The sequence below is a fragment of the Carassius gibelio genome, chromosome A16 (assembly GCF_023724105.1).
Source record: "Carassius gibelio isolate Cgi1373 ecotype wild population from Czech Republic chromosome A16, carGib1.2-hapl.c, whole genome shotgun sequence".
Lineage (NCBI taxonomy): Eukaryota > Metazoa > Chordata > Actinopteri > Cypriniformes > Cyprinidae > Carassius > Carassius gibelio.
In genome coordinates, this window is record NC_068386.1 from 29549290 (window position 1) to 29569525 (window position 20236).

Consider the following 20236-nt stretch of genomic DNA (forward strand, 5'->3'; position numbering starts at 1 on the left):
TGAGTTTAGTTCAAACATGATTTGAATTAAAATGTAATTGTTTAATAGTTGAAATCTAGATGTTTCAGGTCAACCACTGATTGACCCACTTAGAAGGTAAGCCATCTAGTGGCAGTCTCCTGTTAAATCGACTAACAGACCTCTGTCTTTTCCATTCTGTTTTGAAATTGCATGTCCACTTTTTATCCTCTTTGATTAATCTCACACTGTTTGATTAATTTCATGATCATTAATGATAACTTACAAGCTATCAATAGTTATTATAGGATATTATTCCGATTTTCCTTTTAATTCTTACATGCTTATTTTAAATTTTGATTTAAACCAGTTTTGAATTTTTAATTTGAATTAAGTTTTCTGCTCAGCAGGTTAAAGACAGAGAAGCAGTACTTCCCCCCCCCCCTTGTGGTGAAAACCAGCTACTCCTTCTCCCTTGTTTCATTACTGTTTTTTTTATTTGATGTTTATTATTTTGCTTCTCTCTTTTGACTTAGGTTATTTTGATAATTACCATTATTATCATAAATTCCTTTGTTTTGTTTTATCATGATTAGGTAAAGCTGTTACCTTTCCTCTCTACATATAGTTACTCAATTGATGTTAAACAAACCAAACCTTAATTAACTTTAAGTTTCCTTTGTTCATCCTTTGTGTATTTGATTGTAGAACTCCCTTGGTGATTGGACAGTCATCTCAGGTTTCCAGTGAGCAAGGCTGCCCGATCGGTGTTACCGATACTGGCTGCGAGTGAAACTCGGTCCCTCTTGTCTCAAGAGACATCAGCAATTTTGGCACTCCAAAGGTTGTGCTAAAAGTCACAAGCCGTGCTGTCCTGCGACACGCCAGAGTAACGGAGGACCGGGGACACTGCGGTTCAGTGTTTGGGGAGCACCGGGGAGGTTGACCAAGCCACTGGTTCCCACCTGAATGACTTCAATTCACCCAGGTGAACCCAATGTGATAAAACCCATCCACTTATTATAAGCCACAGAATATTAGATATTCCCCCGGATATATTTTAAGTGTTTGACCCTTTTGCTTCTTTAAGCCACACCATATTTCTAGGTTTCCTACCCAGATAGCCCACTCACCTGTTGGCCCTATCTTAAAACCTAGCAGTAGGCTTAGGCCTCCTTATTCTCACTAACACGTTGTGTTTCTATTGTTTTCATCTCATTTCAAGTGTTGTTTCACTTTGATCTTTTTCTACCACCTGTTCTGTTGTGATTTGTTTCTTTCATTTCACATAGAGACAGTAACCTGGGAGCCACCAACGAAGTTAAATAGTAGAGCGACCACCAGCAGCCGGTGTCATCACACGACCCGCTAGGCTACTGCCTGTCAAATCTCCATTTCAGGTCCTTCGTTGACCCAAGTTAATTGGCTACTTAACTGTCTGACTGTTTGCATCAGTCAGCCCCAAAATTCTCATAAACGGCACAGCCCGTATGAATATAGCTCGTTAAACGTAGAACGAACTTGCATTGGTCTTTTTGTGTGTGTGTGCTGTGCTTCTCTCACCGACAGAGAATCAGGATGTTCCAGGCATCCAGTCCAGCAGTCCACGGGGGCCACCTCTCGACATGGTTGAAAGCAGTGACGACCCCCTTCCTGCCCAAGGATGCCATTAACCTGCAGCACCCAGAGCAACTAGACACCGAGCTAGATGAACTGATGGCACGCGATCCAAACCAAAGCGACTACTACAGAGAACTCGCCAGGATCTTCGGAAGCCTAGTTCACATTCTCGTCGCCCAGGCACGGCTCAGTGAACGGAGCAACATCGCGGAGGAGGCCTGGAAGGACCAGGCCCCAACCCAGAGTCATCTTGATCAGCTTCTCCTCGAGACCCAGAACCAGCGCGAGAAAGAGGACGACACAGATCCAGAGCTACAGAAAGGAGTTGAAAGACTTCACCATGCCCTGCAAGATCCTCGCCTCGACACAGATCAAAGAGAACATCTGGAGAGAGAAGCCAGAAAAGAACTCAACAAAAAAAAACTCCAGCAAGGCGACGCTCTCCTAAAAAGAGCAGAGACTGAACTTAAAAAAAAAAAAAAAAAAGACTATAAAACCTGGGCCTGCAAAACACACTTGCAAGCGGCCCAAGCTAAATTCAACAAGCTTACTCTGCAGAGAGACAAGCTCCAAGATGAACTTTACACTGTTCACACAGAACTGAGACAATTTCACAGATTACAGAGTGGCTGGATCGGAGAAACGCACACCACAAAATTTCTCCCGGGCCGCCACTCCAACCCTTTCAGCCAAGAACCCAGAGCTGGAAAAGGGGGTGTAGTCTCCCGTCTAAGGAAATCACCAGCCAGCTTACAAGAACATCTGTCAATAACGGAGGGAAGAGAACCCTTCCAGAGAACGCATGTCACCAAACCCTGCACTGCTCACAGAGAACTTCACAAGCTAGCCAGAAGCATCTCTACATTCATTCCAGATCCTGCAGGAGGACATGATGTTCATGCTTCTTTACAAGCCATTGACTTTCATTTGCAAACTGTCGCCAACGTGACAGGTGTGAACACATTGTACCTGTTAAAAATCACGGCCAGCCGTGATGTGCATTGCTTTCTGGATCGTCAACCAGAGACTGTCAAAGCGTACTACCAGCAACTGCTACAGACTTTGATTCTTGAATTCTCTGATCCAAACTCAGATCATGGGCTCCTTATTGCTATGGACCTCAAACAGGGCCGATTTGAAAACCCACAGACTTTCTGTAGTCAGCTACGAAACACCTACTTCGGAGCATGCAACGAACCAGGTATGGAACAGGATCTCAACTTAAAAACTCTGTTCCTCCCAAACCTACATGCCAGTTGGAGTTTTCATCTCAGAGTCCCAGCGTGTCCCCGTAACAGAACTACACAAGAGTTACAGAACTTAGCCCACAAAGCTTGCACCAAGCAAAAGACTATTTGTGAAAAGACTGTGAAAAACCCCAACGTCTCTGTCTCTGAGCACTGCTTGGAGTTAACCCTAGATGGCGCTCTACAACACCACAGTCACAGACATCTTTACAGAGAGTCAATACCGTTCCAAGCCAGCAGAGGGCAACACAGTGCAGCCACGTCTGAGACAGCAGAGATCCTGAGGGTGCTGAAAGATCTTCTTCACATGAAAACTCACAAGGAAGATGAGCCAAGCACCCAGAACACTGCCCGTCATCTACAGACCACAGAGCTAACTGTCACAGCACAAGGTGACAGCAACACCCAAGCTCCACAGTCAACACCTGCACACCCTGAACGAGACAGCACAGGTCCTCACGCCAGGTACCACAAACACAAGGTACCAGAAAATGCTGTTTCGACTACCTGCCTTCGCAGCGAGCTACACAAGACTCATCACCCACCGATCGTCCCACCTGCCCTAATGCCAACATTCCTGGGCAGCCCTGTCAAAAAGGGGGTGGGTCAAAAAGGAGTCAACAGGGAAGACCTGATCGACACAGGATTAAACCTGACGGTGATCTCATCTTACCTTTTCAAAAGACTCCAATTTGAAGCTAAGAGACAAGATCGAACTCTTACACCTCAAACTTATGAACTGAATGTACAGGTGTACAGACAGGATGACATCCAGTTTGAACAGGTTGTTTCCATTCACCTGACATTCGTTCCGATGAGTCTAATACATCCCATGTATGTCCCACCAATGAACACTCATACATTGCTCATCGACAAAGACCTGCTAGAACACTTTGACCCTTTTCTGAACTTCAAACAGCTAAAAGACTTTGCTCAAGTGCGAGAACCTCTTTCTCTCCAGCCACACAGGTTGCTAGAGCCAGACTGTCAGGTCGCAGAGGTCATGGGAACTCCCACAGAGCCAGACGGTCAGGTCACAGAGGTCACGGGAACCCCAGCAGCCAGCCATGAGTACAACGCCCTAACAACAGGCCCAAGTTCAAGCCTCTGTACCTTAGTCAACAAACAGGGTACGGTGGTACCAGCTTACACCAAAGGGGTCGCTGTTCGGCTCAACCTGCAAGGTGGTCAAACCTTACACCACACGCTGGGTTTCTTCCAATCCTCACCTGAATGTGTGGAACTCGGACTCACACTTGCAAACAAGCATGTCAAACACCAACACCTGTTCCAGCAATGTGATAACATCACAAAAACACACAATGTGATCGTGTACTGGAAGAAGGTAAAAGAACACTCGAAGTTACCAAGTCTAGACGAGGACTTTAAAGATCACACTGACACCCTTGCCAAAACTGGCACACTAAACAACATTCTGTGGTCACTCCCAACCCACCCACCCACATTCAAGGTTGAAGTGATTACACACAGCACAAGAACTTTACTAGCTAAACTGCCTACCTCAGAATCGCTTACGCAGGCTCCGTTGTCTACACAGACCAACATAGCGGACATGCGGGCTTCTGAAACCTTGATAATGACTTTGTTTTACCACCTCTCAGACCCCTCCATCCACCCTGGCAACCAGTCTACAGTCACTGACAACAAAAGCCCCAGACCACTGCATGATACACAAACCATGCTGCGTGCACAGAACAATATTGTGGGTTGTGCACCGTCTGACATCACAATGCCAGGGCGTGTCATGCCACGGAGCAAAAGGGGGATACTGCCAATATATTTCCATGACGCAGCATGTGCTGCACCACGCAGCACCAGAGCCACTGACACAACACTGAGGCAAGCGTCATGCCAGCAGCAAGATGTGGCAAAACATGGGCGAGGGCGAGCTAAACCCAGTCGCCGCCCACGAAGCAAAGAGACTGTCCTGTCCAACCAAAGACAGGCCTTGTTTGTTTCTTTCTCCCCTTTCTCTCTCTCTCTCCCTATTATCTGTACCAGGATGCTGCTGTGGTTTGCCGTGCTGTGCTGTCAGCCAAAGAGAGGACAGCTGCCACCGAGAAAACCGCTGAGACTCCTGACTACCGATGACAGGGCACACTACCCCAGCACTGTAACCGAATACAGCTGTACAAGGTTCCGATGGAGAGAGGACTCCCTCACTCACACTGAGGCCGATGTCAAACACCTGTTCAGCCAACCTGAGAAAGTGACGGTTACACAAATGGAGTTAGGTGGACACCACCACCGCTCCAAACAGTTCCCGGGAGCTTTGCTTAGAGCCGCTGCTGCCGCCAGAATGTTTAACATTGTTATGTCCAGTGTCAATGCAGCGAACCAGACTGTAAACTCCTTGAAACCACTGTTTACTGCCTTCCAGAAGGACTTTACCCAGACTCAGCTGTTAACAGCATTAACAACAGCCATGCTGTGGGAGGTTAGCTCCTCCAAAGACAGCCTAACCACGAGTAAAACCCCACCATACATGATACCCTTAAGCCTTGTGTTAACTGTGCTGTCTTACACCATCACCATGCCAGCTGACCTGCTACAAATGCACCTGGCCAACTCTCTGGATAGCGCCTTCCTACGGCACGCAAACCCCAAACAGGGAGAAGTGAACGTGCTCCTGAACCAACTCATCAGCGAGTCAAACCAAGTCTACAGACCTAAAGACATTGTCAGTGTCAGGATGTGGAAGAGCAACACCCACACCAAAACACACATTCCAAATGTGGTGGCCTACCACGACAGCAACACACAGCTGTACCTGGCCCCAAACATGCACATGTGTACTTTAACCAAAGACATTCATTATCTCTGCCTTAGCAAACCCTTCCTCAGACACAACTCTGAAGGAATCTGCGAGCTGCAACCCTGGGTCAGCGATACGCGCTGCCCTGCCGAAGCCAAGCCTCGTACACAAGTCACAGAAACGCAAGCAGAGATTGTGGGTAACAGATGGCTCGTCAACACTCCTGTGCGCTCAGCTATGCTGACCTACGACCAGCATGACACCGCCACCCGTGCCAACCTGCTGGACCAAGTACTGAAAGGTACCACCCAACACATTGACATTACTCCTGTCGATACAGCCCTCCAAGCACTGTCTCGACAGCCCATTCTGAACCAGTCATCTGCGGTCCTAGCCTGGACTGCTGCCGACACTGCACGGTGCATCTCCACCGTCATTGGTCCCGCCCTGACTCTTGGCGTGACCTTCATCCTATACAGGATACTCAACGAGATGCAAACCTCTACAGCCAAACTCACGACAACTGTGGCTGGAGGTCTCCGATGGAATCCCCGGAAAAGGGACGCAAAGTCAAAGACAATACCGAACCTCACCAAGCTGAATCCTCAGCTTCAGGAACCACCTGTCATCATGACCCACCTGCTGCATGACCATCACGATTCACCTGTCATCTGCCCATCCGGGATGATTGCCGTCCGATGATGTCCACACAGGGACTTCATCTGACGTAAAGGGGGAGATGTAACAGATATGCAGGTCAGCGATTCATGGGTTAAATTCTGTTTTATAAATTCAGACTGTTGGTACTAAATGCCAGCCTGGCTGGACTTAAACTATTTACGATGCCCATGCGAGCTTCAAAGAAGAAACGAAAACCCCCAACCCAAATTCTTCCAACACTGGAGACAAAGGAACTTTTCGTATAAGTTCCTTACTTTCATTTTATTATTAATATGTATTTTAATTATGTTTATGGATTGCATAAAATGGTTAATCCTTGTTATGTGAAGAGTATAAGTTGCAAGCTTATACTTTAGGAAATGTCTTTCCTCACTTTAACTTCCTCAAAGAGAGCCATGCTTCTGCAACCCCCACTTTTGCAGGTCGTAAAGTTTACGACCACACAGGACAGGAGAGAAGCCAAGTCACTGGCTTCTTTTGAACAATGCATTCTATGGAATGTATTCATTAACTTTCTGTTTTCATGTTTTATAAATGTATTACGTATTCCCTTTTGGTACATTTAGATGTTTCCCAACATCTGCAGTGTTATCATGTGTTAAACAAATCTTTAAATGTGTAATTCGATCTAAAAATTAGGTCTTTGGTCATATATATATTATGTCTAGTCTTGTTCTAATCGTCATGCTTTGACAGACCCATTTATCTAGAGCAAAGTAATGAAAAATGTATTTAATCTGGAATAATGAACTTGCTTTAATATTCCTGATGAAATCGGACAGGCCCTAAATCATCAGGGGTTTGTCTCAACCGAGACAAAGGAACTTTCCCTCCGCTTCAGATCGCGGACATTCATTGGATGCTCCCTCGAAAATGGGCGTGAACTATTTCAAGCTATAAGAATTGACCAAACAAGGTCCACCCCTCCTCTTTTTGCTTCTTCCTCTTCCCCGTTCTCGGATACGCTGCTCTCCAACGTTGTTTCCGCGCGGCCATAGGCCGCGCTCACAGCGCGAACCCCCTCAGCACAGGGGCTGAGAGAAAAAGCCATTTTAATGGCTCCTTTGGAAGCTTTCGTTTCGTTCGTTTTCTTTTCTTTTCTTTACTAAGTTTATTAAACTATTCGCCTCTCCACGCAAGGAAGACGAATTCTGGAACAATGTTTGTTGAACCTTTCAAATACCGCGCGAGGACAGAACAAAGGACCACGTGCTCCACGCTCACGCCAAGCGCAGTGTGCACGCGCGTCACATGGCCTCCGTTTCATGGCACATGGCTGTTTCAACGGGAACAGTGCGTAAAGCTCACAAGCTCGACGCCGATCTCACGCCACTCACATGGGACACCTTTTGCAAGTATCACTTTCTCTATGGAGATTTAAATGCTGCTTTAAAGTGTTGTTATGATCTGATTTGTTGTTGGCTTCTAAAAGTTACTGACTATGATTTTCATACCTGAGCTCCTTATGTGATCCCATTCTATTTTCTCTCTCTCTCTCTCTCTCTCTCTCTCTCTCTCTTTTATTTGGATTCGTTATGTATTGTATAAAGCTTACTGTTTGTATTGTCGTACGCATATTTACTCTGTGTGATTTGTAGTTTGATGTATTACTAGTTTAATTATTAAAAAACCATATACTGACGATTGGCCTGGACTCCACCCCACTCACATTACGAGTCACTGAAATGTTTTGGTCTTTAGCTACAAGCTCTAAATTTAGAAACTAAATTTATCATAAGGATAGGATAATATTTTCATGGCCAGAGAATACTTTTCCTTGAATTATAAGGCGTGATAACTTTATTGAAAATTGATAAGTCTACAGTGGTGTGCAGGACATACCACGGTTTGATCTGCAGTAATTTATAGTAAGAGATATCACAATAATTGATATGAAGAATGTAATATTGACATATTAATGAGTAAATTACAGTGCCCTGTGATTAGTATTGGTATTGGCAATTGAGCTATTTTTCATAATCAATAAAATTAAATGTAACTGTCATCTGAGATATATATTAATCAAATTCTTGATTAATTATTCAAATTCCCTATATATCATTTGAGTTAATTACTATGTAAAACTCATTGTTGTTACACACACTACCCACAGTGACAGAGGGACAGAGTGACATCAGATGTATGATAGTTTTTTAATTTTCTATCATCCATATAGTGTTGTATAGTCATGAAACTATGCATATTTCCTCAGAATGACTTGTCTTTTATGTGTACATTTTTTTGAAGTGTTTAGAAGCTGCACTTTAAAAAAATATAAGACATTTACTGGTTACTTTTTTACTGTTATTTCAAAAAATCACCACGACAAAACCATTCAAGCTATCCAAAATTCATTTGCATCTGTTCTGTAAGATAAATTCTTTAAACAGTGGTAAAAGAGGATGTGGTGCTGATCCTTCAAGAGTCACTCAAAACATGTCTATCCATAAAGCCTATAAAGAATTATTCTTAATATACAGTTCACAATACTTCAGCTTGTTATTCTAATTAAGTCAGGGTCATTTTATCAGTAAAATACATAAAATTCATATTATTTTTCTTTGAAAGATTTCTATAAATGATTTAAATCATACTTGTTTCTACAATAATTATTTAAAAGTAATCCTATAGCTCCATCTGGTGGCCATTATTGGTACTAAGAATTGCAAGCTTGATTTATAAGTTATGATAGTTTTAATTTTATGCTGGCTCTTGAAAATGATAAAGCTATGAAGCTTACTGTGCTTCCTTCAAATGATGACTTCTACCTATATAAAAAATTATGAAGAGTTTGGAATGAAAAAATTTAAAGATATAGTAAAATAACTATTGTATTTTTTTTATGTTACTTTAATAAATCGCTATGGCCACACCATTTAAGGTATCCTAAACCCATTCGCAATTTAACTTTTTCAGTATATTGGCTTCATGTTAAAAAAAAGTTTGGTGTGAACTACTTGTGTCTTCTTGGAGGAGTATGAATTAAATTACAGGCTGATTTTATCATAAATCCACAATAGAATTTCTGAGCTCTGTATCAATCTGTGTTGTTGTTTGTTTATTTTTATTTTTTTATTTTTCATAGGAAGATAACTGACCCTTTACTCTCCTTTTTAATAAATGTGCTTATAAACCAAAAACAAGCTATTTATAGCTGTATTTATAAACTGCTTACTACTGACTATTAATATTGGGACAAGGCTTTATAAAGCATGAACTGACTATTTACTTTTTGAGTTTGAAATTATTATTTGCAGCACAAATAAGGTTTTTTGGGATTTTTAAAAATCCCTAAAACTGTCAGAAAAGGATAAGGCCTAAGATTTCTATGTGAGTGGCTAAATTTATTTGTTTTTATAACTATAATGCATAAACTATGAAATTATACAAAATGTATAAAAAAGTACAACAGTTATTGTTTTCCAATGTTTTTTATTTATTTATTTTTTTGGGATTTACATTTAAAAAAAAATAGCCTACTGCAATCATTCTAAACAGCTTGACTAAAACCTGTTAATATTTATTATAGACCACTGTAACTGTGTATAATCTAACAAACAAGTTTATTATGAAAATAAAAGTGTGTACACCAGATAAATTGGACGATAAAGAAATTGCTAACAATAGTATAATAGAGCATGTTTTATGTTTTTAGGCGTTTAGATGCAGAAATTGACAAATCAAATGTAAAATAAAATGTAATTGATTTAATTAAATATAGATTAATTATTGTTAGAGCAAAATAATAAATAAATAAATACGTACACACATTAAAAAAGCACCCAAGATGAATGAATTTCATTTTTTATATAGATTAAAATTGAAGACAGAAGCAGCTGGTATATGCGGTCACTTAATATTAAAATCCAGTAGATCCGTTTCAGATATATTTCTCAACAGTTTATGTTCACGTGGCTGTTGTTGTTTATGGTCGCCAAGCTATTATGTATTTTGAAATAATCTTGTCCGTGATGTGTTCGTTCGTACGACGAAAGGCAGAATCCTGCAGCTCGAGAGATGTGTTATTCTGCCAGTCGCGCTTTCAAATAGTCTTGCACACTTAAACGGGTCACAAACACCTGCATTTAGCTCTTGTCGTGTTACAATGGGTTTATTGTGTGCATTTGTGGTAATATTTTATTTAAAAAAGCTCTTAAACAAGAATAAATTCGTTTGTTTTGAGCTGGACACTGTACGCGCTGATCGGAGGCGGTGATTTCAGATAGGCAGCCGCAAATAATTCATTTTCACACAAACAGTTCAAAAACATCTGAATTTAGCTCTTGGTGTGTTCTAATTGGTTGATTGTGTGATATCGCTGTAATAATTTATTTTTAAAAGCTTTAAAACAGGAATAAATTCGTTTTTTCTGAGCTCTTTACTCCAGACGCTCGTGATCACAGCGGTGATTCATCTCTCCTATTTCTCACGTATCTCTGGCCAGAAATAATTTATCCATGAGCCCTGAACCGGTAATAATCAGATATGTTGGTTTAGCTTGTCAGTGTGAATTAAATCTAAGTATCTATTTGTATTTTTAACCGATTTAAAAGTGAAAGTAAAAGTCCGGGAATTGAACCTGTAGGGGCGCTATTTCTCTCAGACAATGGAAGTCTGAAGCACATATACTCAAACAGAGGGACAGAGTGAGATGAGATGTCTGACAGTTTTTTAATTTTCTGTTATCCATACAGTGTTGTAAAGTCATGAAACTATCCATATTTACTCAGAATGACTTTTTTTCTGTACGAAAAAAGGTTTTGAAGTGTTTGGAATTTAAAAATGCAGGAAAATTAATAATTCCATTTTTACTGTCATTTAAAAAAATCACCACGACAAAACCGTTTAAGCTATCCAAAATCCATTGGCAATTTAAGTTGTTTAAAATGTTTTGGCATCATGTAGACAAAGTTTGGTGTGTATAGTGTTACTCTCCTCTGAGCAGTATGCATTAATTCACAGCTAAATGTAAAAAAAAATCCACATTCAAATCAAAATAGCTGACTTCCTGTTGATCGTAGCTGATGACTGTGAATTAGAAAGTTGTCCGTCTTGATAAGAACAATTTTTGTACCGAGTTTGGTGTCTGTAGCTAAAACTAACCCCGCCACTTTTGACAAAAGGTGGCGCTATAGAGTGCCTCTTCCACGCCCTCTTATGAACTTTTGCCAGTGTCTAGTTATCATAAATACTGATATGTGTTCTGAGTTTGATGAAATTCTAAGCATGTTATATGCCTCAAAATCACCTGAGAAGTATTCCAGTTTAACATGTTGCCACGGCAACAATATTTTTAGATATCAATATCCCCCCAGCAGATTTATATCGGCTGTGTTTTAACATTATTCTGATGAAGTTTGAAGCAAATAGAGTAAAAATAAGATGCTGAATTCAAATCATTTTGAAAATGACACACTTCCTGCTGCCAGTTGGTGGCGCTATAACTTTGACTCCTAATAGTCACATATATGCGATCGACATCATACAACGAATAATCTGATGCAGTTTGATTAAAATCAGGAAATGTATGTGGATGGTATTAGACACTTCCTGTTTCTCATTTCTCGCCATAATTTCAACACCTCGCCACGAGCAAACCGTTCGAGATATCAAAAATCCCCTGGCAATTTTTCATCCCCAATGTCTTGAGATCATGTTGACCGAATTTGGTGGCAATCGGCAAAAAAACCTATGACAAGTATTTCAAATTCCAGAGCATGCGCTTTTTACATAACTCTAAATAGCTGACTTCCTGTTGGGCGGAGCCGAATGACATGTAGTACGAAAGTTGTTCAGCACGATGAGCTCTATATGTGTACTGAGTTTCATATTAATACGAGCAAGTATGTGTGAGCTATACATCAACATTTATGACTGTGTTCCAGGGGGCGCCATAGAGCCCCTGTGCCACGCCCGGGTCCCAGCCTCTGCAGGCTCCTAAAGGCCACAGATTCCAAAGTGTGCGCAAATGTTCAAGAGTTTTTGAGTATGTTAAGGACCCCAAAAGCCCCCACAACTTTGACGAAAAATATGAATACTAAACCCTAAATATCCAACTTCCTGTTGGGCGGAGCCTATGACATGCAGTACAAAAGTTGTTTGGTTTGATGAGATCTACATGTGTACCGAGTTTCGTGTGTCTACGTGCAAGTATGTATGATATATGGCCCTCAGTATTCCAGGGGGCGCTGTAGAGCCCCTGTGCCACGCCCGTGTATCAGTCTCTGCCCGGCCCTAATGGCCGCAGGTTCCAATGTGTGTGCCAATTTTCAAGACTTTTTAAGCATGTTAAGGGCCCCAAAAGCCCCCGAAACCTTGAAGAAAAATAATAATAATAACAAATAATCCTAAGGAAAACAATAGGGCTCTCGCCCTCCAGGCTTGAGCCCTAATTAAAGCTGCAAGCAGCGATGAACGGGCCCTCGCACCCGGGCTCACCGCCATCGTGTGGCTTTAGTAAAAAGGTGAACGTTGAGAAATATGCATTTAAACTCATAAATATAAGTGCAATATATCACAGTTTATTCCATATGTGTGCCAATCTTCCTTTTGCCAGCAGGTGGCGCTATCTTTATAATGGAATATTGGCCTTCAGATGTGTTCAAGCCAGGACCCTTATCACACATGTGAAATTTGGGCAAGATCGGACATTTTATGCCTGAGTTATAACATCTTTTATTCCCATGGCGAGACATCGAACTTCGTCATGGCGACATGGACATGCCTTTTAACAAAAACTCAAGATCTTCACAACTAAACATCACACAGGTCTTTAGATTAGACTGACCACAAAAAAGACATTGATGTCATAAAATTTCTAGGAGTAGTTTGTCACAGTGTAAAATATGTCACTTCCAGTTGCCAATAGGTGGCGCTATGACTATAACTGAATATTGGCATGTAGATCTGTTCAGGTGTAGAGTCTTATCAAAAATGTGAAGTTTGGGGCGGATTGGACATTGTATGTGTGAGTTATAGCACCATCATTTTTCATGGCGAATCATCGAAATTTGTCAGGCCGCCATGGACACGCCCTTTAACGAAACCTCAATTCCTTCGCAATTTAACATGGCAAAGGGCTTTAGATTACACTGACCAAGTTTGGTGTTGATCTGAATAAATCTCTAGGAGGAGATCGTTAAAATACAACCCCTGAAAATGACAAAAACAACACCAATTTTGCAGGGAAAATTAAAAATAACCGACTTCCTGTTGGGATTCGGGTTTCGTACCAAGAGACTTTTTTGTAGCTATTGGTGTGTTACATATGTTTACCGATTTTCGTACATGTATATGACATGTAGCTCGAGGCGCACTCCATTGAAAATGTATAGGTGGCGCTATCGAGCCATTTTGCCACACCCAATGGAATATTAGCCTCCAGATGTGTTCAGGTCAGTACTCTTATCAAACATTTGAAGTTTGGGCAAGATCTGATATTTTATGACTGAGTTACAACAACTTCTACTCCCATGGCGAGACATCGAACTTTGACATGGCGCCATGGACACGCCCTTTAACGAAAACTCAAGATCTTCTCAATTTAACATCGTACAGGCCTTTAGATTAGACTGACGACAAAAAAGACATTGATGTCAAAAATTTCTAGGAGTAGTTTGTCGCAGCGTAAAATATGTCACTTCCTGTTGCCAATAGGTGGCGCTATGACTATAACTGAATATGGTCATGTCAAACCGTTCAGGACAGGAGTCTCATCAAACATTTGAAGTTTGGGGCAGATTGGTCATTGTATGTCTGAGTTATAGCAACTTCCTGTTTCATGGCGAATCATCGAAATTCGCCAGGCCGCCACACACAGGCCCTTCAACGAAAACTCAAAAGCTTCGCAATTTAACATCGCAAAGGCCTTTAGATTAGGCATACCAAATTTGGTGTTGATCTGAATTAATCTCTAGGAGGAGTTCGTTAAAATACAACGCATGGAATTGACAAAAATGACAAAAAATTTGCTCATAATATTAGAAATAACCGACTTCCTGTTGGGTTTCGGATTTTGCTCCAAGAGACTTTTTTGTAGGTATTGGAGAGTTACATGTGTATACCGATTTTCATACATGTACATGAAACGTAGCTCGAGGCGCACACCGTTGATCGTGTATAGGTGGCGCTGTTGAGCCATTTTGCCACACCCACTTCTGAAACCCATATCAGACGTAAATTTTCGCCAGTTCTGAGGTGTGTGCAAAGTTTCATGACTTTTCGAGCATGTTTAGGCCCTCAAAAATGCGATTCATCTTAGAGAAGAAGAATAATAATAATAATAATTAAAGCTGCAAGCAGCGATGAACGGGCCCTCGCACCCGGGCTCACCGCCATCGTGTGGCTTTAGTAAAAAGGTGAACATTGAGAAATATGCATTTAAACTCATAAATATAAGTGCAATATATCAAAGTTTATTCCATATGTGTGCCAATCTTCCTGTTGCCAGCAGGTGGCGCTATCGTTATAATGGAATATTGGCCTTCAGATGTGTTCAAGCCAGGACCCTTATCACACATGTGAAGTTTGGGCAAGATCGGACATTTTATGCCTGAGTAATAACATCTTTTATTCCCATGGCGAGACATCGAACTTCGTCATGGCGACATGGACATGCCTTTTAACAAAAACTCAAGATCTTCACAACTGAACATCACACAGGTCTTTAGATTAGACTGACCACAAAAAAGACATTGATGTCATAAAATTTCTAGGAGTAGTTTGTCACAGTGTAAAATATGTCACTTCCAGTTTCCAATAGGTGGCGCTATGACTATAACTGAATATTGGCATGTAGATCTGTTCAGGTGTAGAGTCTTATCAAAAATGTGAAGTTTGGGGCGGATTGGACATTGTATGTGTGAGTTATAGCACCATCATTTTTAATGGCGAATCATCGAAATTTGTCAGGCCGCCATGGACACGCCCTTTAACGAAACCTCAATTCCTTCGCAATTTAACATGGCAAAGGGCTTTAGATTACACTGACCAAGTTTGGTGTTGATCTGAATAAATCTCTAGGAGGAGTTCGTTAAAATACAACCCCTGAAAATGACAAAAACAACACCAATTTTGCAGGGAAAATTAAAAATAACCGACTTCCTGTTGGGATTCGGGTTTCGTACCAAGAGACTTTTTTGTAGCTATTGGTGTGTTACATATGTTTACCGATTTTCGTACATGTATATGACATGTAGCTCGAGGCGCACTCCATTCAAAATTTATAGGTGGCGCTATCGAGCCATTTTGCCACACCCAATGGAATATTAGCCTACAGATGTGTTCAGGTCAGTACTCTTATCAAACATTTGAAGTTTGGGCAAGATCTGATATTTTATGACTGAGTTACAACAACTTCTACTCCCATGGCGAGACATCGAACTTTGACATGGCGCCATGGACACGCCCTTTAACGAAAACTCAAGATCTTCTCAATTTAACATCGTACAGGCCTTTAGATTAGACTGACGACAAAAAATACATTGATGTCAAAAATTTCTAGAAGTAGTTTGTCGCAGCGTAAAATATGTCACTTCCTGTTGCCAATAGGTGGCGCTATGACTATAACTGAATATGGTCATGTCAAACTGTTCAGGACAGGAGTCTCATCAAACATGTGAAGTTTGGGGCAGATTGGTCATTGTATGTCTGAGTTATAGCAACTTCCTGTTTCATGGCGAATCATCGAAATTCGCCAGGCCGCCACACACAGGCCCTTCAACGAAAACTCAAAAGCTTCGCAATTTAACATCGCAAAGGCCTTTAGATTAGGCATACCAAATTTGGTGTTGATCTGAATTAATCTCTAGGAGGAGTTCGTTAAAATACAACGCATGGAAATGACAAAAATGACACAAAATTTGCTCATAATATTAGAAATAACCGACTTCCTGTTGGGTTTCGGATTTTGCTCCAAGAGACTTTTTTGTAGGTATTGGAGAGTTACATGTGTATACCGATTTTCATACATGTACATGAAACGTAGCTCGAGGCGCACACCGTTGAACGTGTATAGGTGGCGCTGTTGAGCCATTTTGCCACACCCACTTCTGAAACCCATATCAGACGTAAATTTTCGCCAGTTCTGAGGTGTGTGCAAAGTTTCATGACTTTTCGAGCATGTTTAGGCCCTCAAAAATGCGATTCATCTTAGAGAAGAAGAATAATAATAATAATAATAATAATAATTAAAGCTGCAAGCAGCGATGAACGGGCCCTCGCACCCGGGCTCACCGCCATCGTGTGGCTTTAGTAAAAAGGTGAACGTTGAGAAATATGCATTTAATGTCCTAAATATAAGTGGAATATATCAAAGTATATCCCATATATGTGCCAATCTTACCGTTGCCAGCAGGTGGCGCTATCATTATAATGGAATATTGGCCTTCAGATGTATTCAGGCCAGGACTCTTATCAAACATGTGAAGTTTGGGGAAGATTGAACATTTTATGCTTGAGTTACAACAACTTCTCTTGCTGTGGCAAGACATCAAATTTTGTCATGGCGCCATGGAAACGCCCTTTAACAAAAACTCAACATCTCCAAAAGTTAACATTGCACAGGCCTTTAGATTAGACTGACCACAAAATATATGTTAATCTCAAAAAAATTATATGAGTAGTTTGTCGCAGCGTAAAACATGTCACTTCCTGTTGCCAATAGGTGGCGCTATGACTATAACTGAATGTGGGCATGGAGATCTGTTAAGGGCAGAAGTTTTATCTAACATGTGAAGTTTGGGGCAGATTGGACATTGTATGTCTGAGTTACAGCAACTTCCTTTTTCATGGCGAAACATCGAAATTTGTCAGGCCGCCATGGACACACCCTTTAACGAAATCTAAAGATCTTCGCAATTTAACATCGCAAAGGGTTTAAGATTACACTGACCAGGTTTGGTGTTGATCTGAATAAATCTCTAGGAGGAGTTCGTTAAAGTACAACCCCTGAAAATGGCAAAAAAAAACGCCAATTTTGCAGAGAAAATTCTAAATAACCGACTTCCTGTTGGGATTCGGATTTCGTACCAAGAGACTTTTTTGTAGGTATTGCTGTGTTACATGTGTATACCGATTTTTGTACATGTACGTGAAACATAGCTCGAGGCGCACTCTGTTGAAAGTGTATAGGTGGCGCTATCGAGCCATTTTGCCACACCTGATGGAATTTTGGCCTTCAGATGTGTTCAGGCCAGGACTCTTATCACACATGTGCAGTTTGGGGAAGATCGGACATTTTATGCCTGAGTTATAACATATTTTATTCCCATGGCGAGACATCGAACTTCGTGACGGCGCCATGGACACGCCTTTTAACGAAAACTCAAGATCTTCACAACTTAACATCGCACAGGCCTTTAGATTAGACTGACCACAAAAATACATTGATGTCATAAAATTTCTAGGAGTAGTTCATCGCAGTGTAAAATATGTCACTTCCTGTTGCCAATAGGTGGCGCTATGACTATAACTGAATATGGGCATGTCAATCTGTTCAGGTCAGGAGTCTCATCAAACATGTGAAGTTTGGGGCAGATTGGTCATTGTATGTCTGAGTTATAGCAACTTCCTGTTTCATGGCGAATCATCGAAATTCGCCAGGCCGCCACGGACACGCCCATTAACGAAAACTCAAAAGCTTCGCAATTTAACATCGCAAAGGCCTTCAGATTAGGCATACCAAATTTGGTGTTGATCTGAATGAATCTCTAGGAGGAGTTCGTTAAAATACAACGCATGGAAATGACAAAAATGACACAAAATTTGCTCATAATATTAGTAATAACCGACTTCCTGTTGGGTTTCGGATTTTGCTCCAAGAGACTTTTTTGTAGGTATTGGAGAGTTACATGTGTATACCAATTTTCATACATGTACATGAAACGTAGCTCGAGGCGCACACCGTTGAACGTGTATAGGTGGCGCTGTTGAGCCATTTTGCCACACCCACTTCTGAAACCCATATCAGACGTAAATTTTCGCCAGTTCTGAGGTGTGTGCAAAGTTTCATGACTTTTCGAGCATGTTTAGGCCCTCAAAAATGCGATTCATTTTGGAGAAGAAGAATAATAATAATAATAATAATAATAATAATAATAATAATAATAATAAACGGAGCAATTCCAAGAGGGTCCTCACACCATCGGTGCTCGGGCCCTAATAAACGGAGCAATTCCAAGAGGGTCCTCACACCATCGGTGCTCGGGCCCTAATAATAAACGGAGCAATTCCAAGAGGGTCCTCACACCATCGGTGCTCGGGCCCTAATTAAAGCTGCAAGCAGCGATGAACGGGCCCTCGCACCCGGGCTCACCGGCAGCGAGTGGCTTTAGTTAATAGGTGAACGGTTAGAAATATGCGTTTAAACTCATAAATATAAGTAGAATATATCAATGTTTATTCCATATATGTGCCAATCTTCCTGTTGCCAGCAGGTGGCGCTATCATTATAATGGAATATTGGCCTTCAGATGTGTTCAGGGCAGGACTTTTATCGAACATGTGAGGTTTGGGGAGGATTGGACATTTTATGCCTGAGTTACAACAACATCCTATTTCATGGCGAAACATCGAAATTTGTCAGGCCGCCATGGACACGCCCTTTAACGAAACCTCAAGATCTTCGCAATTTAAGATCGCAAAAGGCTTTAGATTACACTGACCAAGTTTGGTGTTGATCTGAATAAATATCTAGGAGGAGTTCGTTAAAGTACAACCCCTGAAAATGGCAAAAACAACGCCAATTTTGCAGAGAAAATTCTAAATAACTGACTTCCTGATGGGATTCGGATTTCGTACCAAGAGACTTTTTTGTAGGTATTGGTGTGTTACATGTGTGTAACGATTTTTGTACATGTACGTGAAAAATAGCTCGAGGCGCACTCCGTTGAATGTGTTTAGGTGGCGCTATCGAGCCATTTTGCCACACCCAATGGAATATTGGCCTGCAGATCTGTTCAGGCCAGGACCCACATCACACATGTGAAGTTTGGGCAAGATCGGACACTTTATGCCTGAGTTATAACATCCTTTATTCACATGGCGAGACATCGAACTTCATCACGGCGCCATGGACACACCTTTTAACAAAAACTCAAGATCTTCACAACTAAACATCACACAGGTCTTTAGATTAGACTGACCACAAAAAAAGACATTGATGTCATAAAATTTCTAGGAGTAGTTTGTTGCAGTGTAAAATATGTAACTTCCTGTTGCCAATAGGTGGCGCTATGACTATAACTGAATATTGGCATGTAGATCTGTTCAGGTCAAGAGTCTTATCCAACATGTGAAGTTTGGGGCAGATTGGACATTGTATGTCTGAGTTACAGCAACTTCCTTTTTCATGGCGAAACATCGAAATTTGTCAGGCCGCCATGGACCCGCCCTTTAACGAAACCTCAAGTCCTTCGCAATTTATTATCGCAAAGGGCTTTAGATTACACTGACCAAGTTTTGTGTTGATCTGAATAAATCTCTAGGAGGAGTTTGTTAAAGTACAACCCCTGAAAATGGCAAAAACAACACCAATTTTGAAGGGAAAATTCTAAATAACCGACTTCCTGTTGGGATCCGGATTTTGTACCAAGAGACTTTTTTGTAGGTATTGGAGTGTTACATGTGTGTACCAATTTTGGTACATGTACGTGAAACATAGCTCGAGGCGCACTCCGTTGAAAGTGTACAGGTGGCGCTATAGAGCTGTTCTGCCACACCCGGTAAAATATTGGCCTGCAGATCTGTTCAGGCCAGGACTCTTATCACACATGTGAAGTTTGGGGAAGATCGGACATTTTATGCCTGAGTTATAACATCTTTTATTCCCATGGCGAGACATCGAACTTCGTCACGGCGCCATGGACACGCCTTTTAACAAAAACTCAAGATCTTCACAACTAAACATCACACAGGTCTTTAGATTAGACTGACCACAAAAGAGACATTGATGTCA

The 20236-nt window shown here is 41.3% G+C and overlaps 1 protein-coding gene across 1 annotated transcript; it reads left to right on the plus strand.

Annotated features, from left to right (window-relative positions):
- Positions 1 to 255: 255 nt before the first annotated feature.
- Positions 256 to 6728, plus strand: LOC128030109 (uncharacterized). Its single transcript, XM_052617604.1, has 2 exons — positions 256 to 946; positions 1251 to 6728. The coding sequence occupies exon 2, from the start codon at positions 1537 to 1539 to the stop codon at positions 6301 to 6303; it is 4767 nt and encodes a 1588-aa protein (XP_052473564.1). The 5' UTR covers positions 256 to 946; positions 1251 to 1536; the 3' UTR covers positions 6304 to 6728.
- Positions 6729 to 20236: the final 13508 nt, after the last annotated feature.

Bases quoted from the DNA above. Each gene is read 5' to 3' on its own strand.
- LOC128030109 (XM_052617604.1), top strand. From the start codon at position 1,537: ATGTTCCAGGCATCCAGTCCAGCAGTCCACGGGGGCCACCTCTCGACA.